This window comes from Hyposmocoma kahamanoa, unplaced genomic scaffold, assembly GCF_003589595.1.
Source record: "Hyposmocoma kahamanoa isolate Upper Pololo Valley unplaced genomic scaffold, ASM358959v1 63, whole genome shotgun sequence".
Classification (NCBI taxonomy): Eukaryota; Metazoa; Arthropoda; class Insecta; order Lepidoptera; family Cosmopterigidae; genus Hyposmocoma; species Hyposmocoma kahamanoa.
In genome coordinates, this window is record NW_020653851.1 from 2,353,640 (window position 1) to 2,365,790 (window position 12,151).

General features: G+C 35.6%; 1 protein-coding gene across 1 annotated transcript; it reads left to right on the plus strand.

Annotated features, from left to right (window-relative positions):
* Window positions 1–1,423: 1,423 nt before the first annotated feature.
* LOC113230303 (1,2-dihydroxy-3-keto-5-methylthiopentene dioxygenase) lies at window positions 1,424–7,724 on the plus strand. Its single transcript, XM_026464177.1, has 4 exons — window positions 1,424–1,619; window positions 3,060–3,226; window positions 4,070–4,202; window positions 6,643–7,724. Exons 1-4 carry the CDS (start codon window positions 1,494–1,496, stop codon window positions 6,775–6,777), a joined length of 561 nt encoding a protein of 186 aa, XP_026319962.1. The 5' UTR covers window positions 1,424–1,493; the 3' UTR covers window positions 6,778–7,724.
* The last annotated feature ends 4,427 nt before the right edge of the window (window positions 7,725–12,151 follow it).

A 12,151-nucleotide genomic window follows, 5' to 3' on the forward strand; every position in this document is an offset into this window, starting at 1 on the left:
CGGTGGAGTTGAACCATATTTCTTATGCCATAGTCAAATTAATTTTCTAAATGTTGTTTCGAAAGTATTCAGGTGCTAGGAGAATATTTTATGTAATGTAACAAAAACGAAAAACCCCTATTGTGTGCAGATGCAAACATGACGTTTAACAGACGCGTTTAGTGAAACAAATACTAGAAATATTAGATTATGTAATAATGTCTTAATAAATCTATTTTTACTTGCACAAGCGGCTTGCATTTTTTTCTATTTACCTTACCTTTCCTATCACTGCAGACTGCAACATGAGATCCGCCAAATTTATTAAAAACGAACTTGATGCAATCTCACAAGCAATCGCAGACTCAGTCTTTTAATTGAAATCCAAAATTATATTACGTAGGTACATCCCAATGTTTTGGGAAGTGCCTCAGTATTACACTGTAGGGCTAGCAGGACAAAATGAAAATAATCTTTATTTAATATTACACTTGAAATCGTCTCATTGTAGTTTAAACTCTACCGCTCATTCGTAAGGCAGATTCCAAAATCTTTATGCGTCCAACTATACGGTGGGAACATCACGATCACGAATTAAAATCAATACGACTATAGCAAACGAAGGGAATAAGCACAAAAAGCTAAATAAATAGGTAAGATTTCTGTAGGATGAACGCTTTAGATTTTGGTTCTCTTCTTCTTCTTTTAAATGTTATGGCCTCATCGAAATAATCAATGATTTTGCCAATATAAAGTAAAAATAACTATGTACCTATGGTAGTTTAGTATTATTATAAAAATTATACAAAAAAAATGGCGATTTGGTTCTCAATTATAAAAAAAAGGGTAATCTAATTCTACGTTTGAAACATCAATAATTACATAATGATTACTTTTTAATTCTGAAGGATTTTTTTTTGACAAAATATACAGGTGAACCATAATATTTTAGCTGCTGGTTAAAGCTCAGAGCTTAGGCTCAGAGAATTTTATTTTACCCAGGGGCTATAGGTACTATACCTACGTGATACCTACATATGGGCAAGCTTGGTGCTTAAAACATTGTTTTCCGGTTTTGAGTTGTGTCGCAAGCGCTCTTTATACCTTAGACTATGGAATTTATTAATTTATATTAATTCTTTTATTTTTTTCCATCCTCTAAGCTTTATACTAACGACGGCAAAATTTATGTAAAAACCAGTATGTAGCTTTCCTTTCTTTTTTTCCATCCTCTAAGATGTAGCTACTTGAACTACAAAATCCCGCCATTTTTTGTGATTTTGAATTATTTTAGTTTATAATTACGTTTCGAGTTTCCGAAATATATATTTTTTTTGAAGATGATGGCTCTATGTACAAAGCTCAATAAACAACTCAGTGTATCAAAAGAACGAAACGCAATTTTGACATATTTTTAGATGTACAATTTATAATCTGTAGTTTATCGATTTCGTACGTACGCTACGAGCGTTTTTGTTGATTTATTTTGTTTAATTTTATTTAATTTACTCAAAATGGTGCAAGCGTGGTACATGGATAATGACACGATACGCGACCAGCGTTTAGAACACCACAAGAACCCTCCGGAATACATTTCACTCGAAGATTTATACAAGAAAACCGGAGTGGAATATTTCAAAGTAAGTTTTTGCGTAATCTTTAATTGGTTTAGTTTTCATCTCGAACTCTTGAGAATTGTTGATAAGGTAGGACGGTTGATGATAACCCTGAGAAATGATATTGTAGACTATATTTTACAAACATACTGCCGTTATTGTTAAACAATATATTGATAATAAAGACGCGCCGGCTTTTCGTGTCTTAATACAAAAAAAAACTAACTTGACTTTCTTTAATGTAATAAATAAGCCTAATTAACCGTTTCAAACTAAATAATTTGTAAATATATCCACAATTTTCTCACGTATTGGTTAGTTTTATAATATGTTCAATATAATAAAAAGTATTAAAATTTGAAGTTTTTTTATAACGTATTAAAGCAGTCCTGAAAAAAACTAGACAAAACACCACCAGGTTGAAAAAAAATTGGATCTGTGACAAACTGAAACATGTTTTTCTCTGTGACCAATTGAAACATGTTTTCTCTGCATAGCAAAACAAACCTATGGCTAGCTGTAGTAGTATTTACTGCTAAAAGGAGTCTATATGATCTGACTCCCACTTTTCGAGGTATATCTGTCTCTCTTACCGACAGCCTAGATCTCACATTTCACAGAATATTGAGCGCAACCCTTAACTTTGGTGCTTATATTGAATGTAAGGCACAAATTGCAGCCAAAAAACAGGGTATCCTTAACAAGGTTAAGCGATATTTCACGCCTAGACAGCTCTTAACTTTATACAAAGCATAAGTCTGATCTTGCATGGAGTACTGCAGTCACCTGTGGGATGGCACAACAAAGTATCAACTTGAGGCTCTTGATTCGATTGAGCGCAGAGCCAGAAGACTTATTGGCGATGTTAAGTGCACAATTTAGCCCACCGGCGCAAAGTTGCCCGTCTGCCGATTTTTTACAGAATATATTTCGGTGTGTGCCCATGAGCTCCATCAGCTCATCCCGCCCACCCCCTTTTACCATCGAACATCCAGACGTATCGCGGGATATCATCCTACTTGGTTGATATTCTATTACTCAATACTAAGGGCTTTTTATCATCTTTTATTATGCGCACAGCCCAGGAATGGAATTCCCTGCCTGCATCTGTATTTCCGAATACATATAACCTGGGTATCTTTAAGGTGCAACTGAATAGGCATCTTCTGGGCACGCTCGTTCCATCGTAGATTCTATCTTTGCCCCAGAGGTAGGTAGTGGTCAAGAGCAAGCCGCATCAATTTTTTTTTTTTAATTTATATATACCAGCCACTGTATGGCTAGGTATCTGGGTTGAGGCCAACTGGATGGAAGGAATTTTTCTTTGTGCCCGATTTTTATATTAATAATTATAACAATTAGTAGAGTCATTTCACAAAAATAATTGAATACCATGTCATGGTAGTAAAACATTGTGATATTTGGTAAACTAATAATCACCACCCTCCTCTCTTCAAATTCTAGCTAAATCTGGCAACATATACAACTGATGGAGTCTTGGAAAATCTAAAGAAAGACCGTGGTTACACCTACGAAGATGAAATGGTTTGCTCTAAGGAGTGCCTGCCTAACTATGAGGAAAAGATCAAATCGTTTTACACTGAACACCTGCATACTGATGAAGAAATCAGGTAGTTATATACAATAGTAAGATTATTTTCTTGCTGCAGACTCGGCTATAAATAATTGGAGCGGGACAATGGTATTGCACACTCCCTCGCACTTACCAGTAAGGTACAGGTAAGTGTGGGCCTATTGTATAAGCACAGGCCTGTGCATTACTGCAGTTGATAAATGCTGTAGATATAACAGTTTTACAAAATCAAAAAATACGCAATTGACAATTAACTTATAACTAAACATACATTCCCCTAAATATATTTTTAACAATCATAAACAGTAGTGCCATAATAGGCGATTTTTCGCCATTTGGGCTATTTCAGGGGGTTATGCACCGACAAAAAAAAGAGATCGGCAATTTAAGCTACTTAATAAAATGTCTGAGGAATTACAAACTTGGTGGGGATTTTGTGAGGAATGGAGTTGTATATGGAGAATATGGAACAATATCAAATAACTCGTTTGGGGTTTGAGTATTTCTACATGTGGGGAATAGGAACTTTGCTTTCCTTGATTTTTAGGGATTTTAAATAATTAACATTGGCTACGGTGACTTGGGCGAATATAGGTTACTTGGCGCACATAAGTTGGCGTATTAACTTCGGAAAAGTCTGGCAACACTGATTATAAAGCAAGGAAGCAAATAAAGTGTGGTAGGTACACACAACAAAGCAAACATATGCAGTACTGTCTGTATCCCGAGCTATAACAATGCACATACAGGCAACGCGCTGTGCACGGAAACGATCGTCCTAAAAAATTTCTTTCTTTATTACTGATAACAAAAAAGACATACATTAAACTTTAATTAAATTTACATATTGTCTGAATCGAGATTATTTTCTTTATTACAGGTTCGTCCTGGACGGATCAGGTTACTTCGACGTCCGCGATGGTAGTGACCAGTGGATCCGGATCGCTGTCACTGCAGGAGACATGATCGTTATCCCAAGCGGCATTTATCATCGCTTCACGCTTGATACTAAGGCTAGTTGCTGTACTACAATTACTGACTTGTGAAAGGCTGTGCAGGCAATAATATTTTTGAAATTGCTCCACTAGTTTGTTATAATTATTAATACAAAGATCGAACACTCAGAAAAAATTATTTCGATCCGGCCGAATTCGAACCGACGTCTTCTGGCATACCGTGTCAGACGCTATACCAACTAAGCCACGGTACGAACCAGAGGACCTCACGAATTTTTCTATGTGCTTGTCTTGTATCTTTGTATTTGGTTTTTCAACAACGTGGGTTAGTTAGTATAGCGTCTGGCACGGTATGCTAGAAGACGTCGGATCGAAGGAATTTTTTCGATCTTTGTATTAATATTTTTTTATTTATAAAAAATATTTGTACAGAGAAAAACTATAAATTGCACGATAAATTGAGTAATAGTTGTGCAAACTAATTTTTGAATGCTAATTATCCAAACTTGGTACAAACCTGTTTCTTGGCAATCATTGCCCGCCCACATACTTGGCTGTGAGCTATTTAGGTAAAAATTACAAAACATTGGGCACTGGTACAAAAAAGGAGCAAGGTTTAATTTTTTTTAAATTCTTATCTTTAATAAGGCCTGTAACACTTGGATGTCAATGTCGGCCTTGTGATGTCAATCGCTCTGGATTATTCTACTATATCGTGTCGCCTAGTAGTGAGAGACAAGACCTCACATACGAGTATAGAGTTTTAGCCCTCTTAACCAAGGGGTCACCCAACACAAGATATCCAGATATAATTTTATACACAAAATTTTACTAATTTCACTTATAGTTAAACATTAAAGAAATAAAACTATGAGTCAGCAACAGCATGGATAATTTTTATAATAAATATCAAAGAAAATAAATCTATACCTGCCGCGTAAATTGTTGTAAGCCACGAAATAGCAAAATTTTTTAATTTTGTACTTTTTAAATTAAATAAGCACTTTTTTATTCATTTTATAGGTATACATGTTTAAAAGTAAAGACATCACTTAGTCTTGTTATATTTACTTTCAAACATGGAACCTGTAATATACATAAAAAGATATATATATTTAAGTCATTGACTTACAAATAAATGGACGACGGGTCTAATACAAAAACCACGAAAAAAATGTCCCAAGTCAACCTATTTAAACGTAGTGACACGTAAAGGAATATCAAAAAGCTAAAACGTTGAATTTAAATTGTAATGTCATCGCAGTACTGTCTAATTTTGCTTGCTTCGCTGTCAGTCGATCAAACGAAGACTAAAGCGTGAATGACGCTCTGTATACGATTTTAACGCCCTGTAAGTTCGGACACTTTTTAGCGCGGACCCGACGTCCATATAATTGTAAGCCAATGATTTAAGTAAAAAAGCAAAAAATGCTATTTTGTGGCTTACAACAATTTACTTGTATCGAAATATCTTAATAATTTCGAATCCTGCTTCGAACAGACTGCATAACCAGATCTGTCTATCAAGTTACAAATACACCTGAACTCATCGAGTATATAACCAGAAATAGAGACTAAATAAGGGCCATCCATCCCTGGCAACTCATCAGACAAATGGTACTGATATCACTTTTAAATGTCAACTCTCGTTTGCGCTGAAATCACAAATTAGAAAGCTGAAATAGTACAGCGCCAACAACTGACCTGTGTGTATGTCTCAGTATATTCCAAAAATATTCAGTATGTATTGTAATAAAGATAATATCGCTAACAATGGGGGCTCTTCCATTCGGTGGTGTGGGAAAACCAGCAAAAGAAAAAAGCTGAATCTGATTTCATCGGTAATTCCAATTAAATATGTATATTTTCAATTTTCGTCTATTATAGCAAAGCTCAAGTTAAACTGGTCGTTTTGAACTGAAACAATTGACGACGCCCGTCAATTGTTTCGAATTCGGCTGGTCAATCGGAGCGCAGTTGTCGCCGTAATGATTTAGCAGAATAGTTTTCAAACAAATTAAATTACATTTCGTCTCTATTTCTGGTTATGTACTCGATGGCCAGAACTCCTTTAAAGCCTAGATTATGTTGTTCACGTGAAAAATTCAGATTTCATTATTAGGTAGTTTAATATTGTAATAGATTACCTAGTTCTCTAAGTTTACGAAACAGGCCCAAAGTGCAAATATGTGTTTACTAAAGTCGGGGACAGATTGAAAACCAGTGCTGAGTGACTTCTGTCTCTCAGTGAATGCTGAGACTGTCTACCACACACAAATCATTTAGTTTTCTTTTTATATTTATATTCTATACATAATCTTGTTTCCTCTTATTCAGTATTTTATGTGTATAGAAATATAAATAAAAAAATAACTATTCTATATTGACATGCCGTTTTCACCTATAAAAAATATTTAATAATTGAATGTGGGTTACACCACTATTACGCTGATAGCCTGACAATTAGTGTGCTTAAAAACTCATTTTGCAATTACAGAACTTCATCCGCGCGAAGCGCTTCTTTATCGGAGAGCCGGTATGGCTTCCATACAACCGTCCGGCCGACGACATACCTGCCCGACGTAACTACGTGCAACGGCTGCAGGAGGGTTTCGTAACCGCTGCTTGCTAACACGATAAAATCGCCATTCTTTTAAAAAGCAACTCTTATTTTTAAGTTTTAATGTGTTTTAAAACTCACAGTCAATAAAATCGAGCCACTTACAAAATTAGGAATTTGTTTCTCGTTCTATAGTCTATTTCAATCCATTACACAGAAAAAGTAAACTAACAGGTCACTAACCCGGCCATAGACAGTTTAGTGATGGCCAGTTGTGCTGGCAACTACAATCAGAATTGAATCAGTTAACAGACCTTTTTGCGAACAAAAAATATGTGATTCTATACTGAATGGTGATATTTTCATAAATAGGATTATAAAAATATCTCTACTGATCGTAGTAAACTCCGCAGATTGACCATCGTGAACATAAGTGGTAGAAAGTGGAGTGTATCAAAAAGCTTCATGGATATGAAACGTTAAATTTATTATTAGTTTTGTATTAAAAATTCCAAAATGAATGATTGAAACAAAGTATATACATTTTCAGTAACATTATTTATTATGTACAATAATGAATTATTACCAAAGTAACTTTAAAATGTACAGTATGCTGCTTTATTATTATCTGTGAGTAAATATGTGATGTATATAAGCCATTTATTATTAGATAGTAGAGGCGAAGGGTCCATTAGACGATTCCCACCGGGGTGCCTATTAGTAGAATTAAAAAATTCTACAGTAGGTATTAAATGTCTTGTATTGCAACATTTGCTGTGTACCTTTTTCATACATAGGCATATATTCTTCAAATATCCTCCCTTCGCCACGTTTAAACGTACGTAATAATAATATATACAAAGGAAACTTAACAATATATTCGTGAACATATTTAGAGGAACACTAAAATAAGATTGAATTATGATAGACAACGTTCATATGAAACACTGGCCACATATACCAGAACATTTAATCGAAATAAAAAAACAATTGAAGTGATTCTTTTATGACCGTCAGAATGGCTGGTCTCCTGTCGCATCTGGCACTGAGTGTATATTCAAGAACTTTTGATATATTCTGAGAAATTAAAAAGTAATTGACCAGCCATTCTGACGTCAGGATGGCTGGTCTCCACTTTGTTCATCATGAAGGGAGCAGATACTTACATACTTCAGGAAAACTGAAATCTGAAAATTCCTGAATATATACTCAGTGCTAGATGCGACAGGCGACCAGCCATCCTGAGGGTCACGATTCTTTTTTCAAATTAAACGTTCTATTTCATGTGGCTAGGGGTTCATATTTATTTCTTTATTTGCAAATTTTACAGCTTTTTTAATCCGATTTTTATTTTTAACTCACAAATTCCTTAGCCATTTACAAAGTTTATCATTTAAACAATTCATTTCACGTTACAATAAAACTGAAATAATTTGATGCCAAAGTGAAATAACTATAACATATCTCTAATTGCAAGGACAGTATGCACGTGTGTGTGTTTCGTTTGTGCAAGTGTGTGAGCATTCATGAATTATATATATGGGTGTGTATGTGTGTGTATACTCGGTTTAATTATTATTACCTTTAAATTGGGGGTGTTTATTTAAAGAATTAATTAATTTACTGTGGTTCATACAAAATCTATCCTCGTACGTACGCACAATTCTATGCAAAACAGAGTGCTTTGCGTAGTTGAACTTCGTTATCATAATACAACCTTTTTTAGCGTTCCTCTAAATATGCCCATGAGTGTATAAGCGAAATAAATAACACACTTGAAAAACCTAAAGTTTGCTCAAAACTTGAAATGTTATTGCCTGAGAAGTAAAATGTTATAAGATGGTGTTTAAATTAATTCAATTGTGCAAGATCATAACGCTTAAGTCAACATTTTATTTCACATGGATTATAAAATAAAAATACCAAAAAGAATAATAAAATATTGATGTGCTAGACAACCACACCTTAGGGCCTTACCATGAACTCTTATTACGATTCCAGTTTAGGACCTAAAATGAATCGTCGTGAGACGGCGCTACATGAAGTGTATATCACCATCACGCTTTTTTCTCGTTACGAACCTATACTGAACTGTAATAAGAGTTCATGGTAAGGCCCCTGGTCTCAAACTGGGGATTTCTCTTTACTATGAGTACTGAGCAACGGAATTCACTCCGGGGCATTATCCGAAAACACCCAGACCAGAACTATCAGCGCCCACAGTGCAATCCGTTAGACCACACAGTTTAAACATGTCAAATAGATCTATCGTTCAGCCACTGAAGATTGTGGAGTACATAGCGCTCAAAATCGTGCCATACTGGTAAAGAACACCCTAAAAATCGTAACTTTTGTGTGTATAATAAGTCCACATGTGACAATACGCTAAAATTGCTTTTCTGCCGCTGTTAGTAACCTTACTTACTTCTGCCGCCACGCCGTAATGTGAGCATTACTGCGTTCCGGTTTTGAAGTGTAAGCGTACTGGTGAAATTACTGGCACATGCATTGACTTACAAATAAATGGACGACGGGTCTAATACAAAAACCACGAAAAAACTGTCCCAAAGGAAATGAAACTATTTTTCCGGATTTAAATCGCGTATATTTGTTTTTTCAAACAAACCGACGTTTCGTTTTCAGTCAACCGTGACCATGGGACCTGTAAAGGGCCCGAAACGTCGGTTTGTTTGAAAAAACAAATGTACGCGATTTAAATCCGGAAAAATAGTTTCATTTCCTATGTGTAACAGTCGCGAAAACCTAAGAACTTGATAAACTGTCCCAAGTCAACCTATTAAAACGTAGTGACATGTAAAGGAATATGAAAAAGCTAAAACGTTGAATTTTAATTGTAATGTCATCGCAGTACTGTCTAATTTTGCTTGCTTCGCTGTCAGTCGAACAAACGAAGACTAAAGCGTGAATGACGCTCTGTATACGATTTTAACGCCCTATAAGTTCGGACACTTTTAATTGTAAGTCAATGGACACATGAGACTTGTCAACTTATGTCTCAGGGTGACGGGCGTAGTGGCAGTGCCCTTCAGATCTTTGCGATTTAACCCGTCACCCGTCAGCCCTCCGAGAGACACGAAAAAAGCTCTCATTATTTACTTTTTGCTACAATTAATTTTACAAGCTCACCAACATCTAAAATTAATGAAAATAATGTTCCAATCACCGCCTACGAAAGGTCACCGTGGGTTAGTAGGATGCTTGTACTACCAAAAGGTTACGGATCCGCGTAGGTCCGTTTGACGCGTCATTTAAACTCTGAGCGGTACTGCAACTGTCATGGACTGGCGTGTCGTTTACCGCCAGGCGCAAGAATTGTTCGTCTCGTCTAGAGGTGGGTGATAAATAACGTCACGATGAAAAAAATCACATTGATCAGCCGTCAAATAGTATCACCGTAACTTTTTACGAAGGAACGACGTTCCAAAATCACATATGTTGTTCCTCCGTTCCACTAGCCGTCAACGTCGCTCACGTCACGGGATACGACGTATTTTACAAACAAAATCATGCGCGATCTCCGTTCTGTAAGAGACTGGCGACTGCGCTACTCATTGTAGTTCGCTTTTATTTTTGAATTCTAATTATGAACCGAGAAATAATTAGATCAGTGTAAATACCGTGTAACATTATAAATACAAGTAAGATTAAACAGCATTGTTCCAAAATAACAAAAACGCCGCGTGATCTTATTAACGAATAATGCGACAAGCAAGATCCTGTAAAACTGAATCAATTTTCAAACGAAAATAAATTTTACATCAAAGTGACGATTAATAATGACTACTAGAAGAGTAGGCGCTTGCCAAAACCGTTTATCGTGACGTAAGTGACAGGCGTGACAAAACCACGGTGATTTGTCACTGCGATTTTTTTGTAACTGGAACGATAGTAACGGTGATCGAAATGTAACGCTTTTCCGCATGTCTAGTTCCATCACCTGTAGCGCTAGCACTAGAGAGCGCGACTTGTGCGAGAGCAACATATAGCGCGAGATACTGCTATTCTCGCATAGAGTTCTCGTGCTATATGTCGCTCTCGCGCACGTCACGCCCTGTCATGCTAAAGCGCAGGCCACACCGCGAACGAAGTTAAGATTACTTACTTACTACCAACAGCTTCTTACATTTAATAAAAACAGGAACCTAAACATAAAGCCAATTACAGGTTTCCACCTAGCTTTATATAACAACATGCACTTACATAAATATAACAACCCACTACCTGCACTAATCACAAATTGTTCAATAAAATTAAATAAAATGTCAACATTACAATTGAATATATCAACTTCCAGATCATGATTGCTCAGCACACTGCAAGCTCGTGCTAGCTCTACTTAGAAAACTATTTTGTCTATAGTTAGTCCTCGCTAAGGGAACTGCACTGAGGTGGTAGTGTCTCGTCGAACAAGTAGGTACATTAAACGAAATGTCACCCAGTAAGTCAAAGCAGTCAACATTACCATTTATAATGTTTAGAATAATTTGTAAATATGCACGTATCCATAGTCACTTAGTATTTTCTTAGCTTAGCCATTGACTTACAATTATATGGACGTCGGGACCGCGCTAAAAAGTGTCCGAACTTATAGGGCGTTAAAATCGTATACAGAGCGTCATTCACGCTTTAGTCTTCGTTTGTTCGACTGACAGCGAAGCAAGCAAAATCAGACAGTACTGCGACGACATTACAATTTAAATTCAACGTTTTAGCTTTTTCATATTCCTTTACATGTCACTACGTTTAAATAGGTTGACTTGGGAAATTTTTTTCGTGGTTTTTGTATTAGACCCGTCGTCCATTTATTTGTAAGTCAATGAGCTTAGCTGACATAGTTGGTTGCGTGCAATTACGTGAGCTGAGCTAAGTAAGTTAGCTTCGTTCTCGATGTGGCCTGCGCTTAATACCTTTGGTATCATAAAACAAAGTTTAAGATAGGCTTAAGTAATGCCTGTTCTCTTTGGTACATCATGTTCCACAACAAATTTTTCCACCTTAATTGTACCTTGCGTAACTAACGTAATTAGCATATTTAATTCACCTTTTTATAACACTCAGATTTTTATACAGATTTATATTATTGTTACAATTATTTTAAAGGTATAATAATTATACTCATTTATACATTGTTATATAAATATAATGGTTTTCGTAAAATAGAACGTTTTATTTCCCAACCTACTGGATTTTATATTTAATAAAACTTTAATTTACACATTAAAAAATAATTTTGTTTTTTTACTTATTTGATACAAAATATAAGGTGAGTTATTTTAATTCATATTACGCAAAAGCCATGCAAGAAAGTTTAAGTTTTAACTTGGGTAATATGCTATTTACGAGATAAAATAAATATAAAACCTGTGCGTCGGTGACGGTTCACAATATTCTTCATCTGCCAAGCTGACAACTCCTGTCAGTAGTT

Excerpts from the sequence above, each read along its gene's own strand:
- LOC113230303 (XM_026464177.1), top strand. The coding sequence starts at position 1,494 with ATGGTGCAAGCGTGGTACATGGATAATGACACGATACGCGACCAGCGT. Across the intron at positions 1,620-3,059 it reads CCGGAGTGGAATATTTCAAA|CTAAATCTGGCAACATATAC; the intron begins GTAAGTTTTTGC and ends TTCAAATTCTAG. Across the intron at positions 3,227-4,069 it reads CATACTGATGAAGAAATCAG|GTTCGTCCTGGACGGATCAG; the intron begins GTAGTTATATAC and ends TCTTTATTACAG.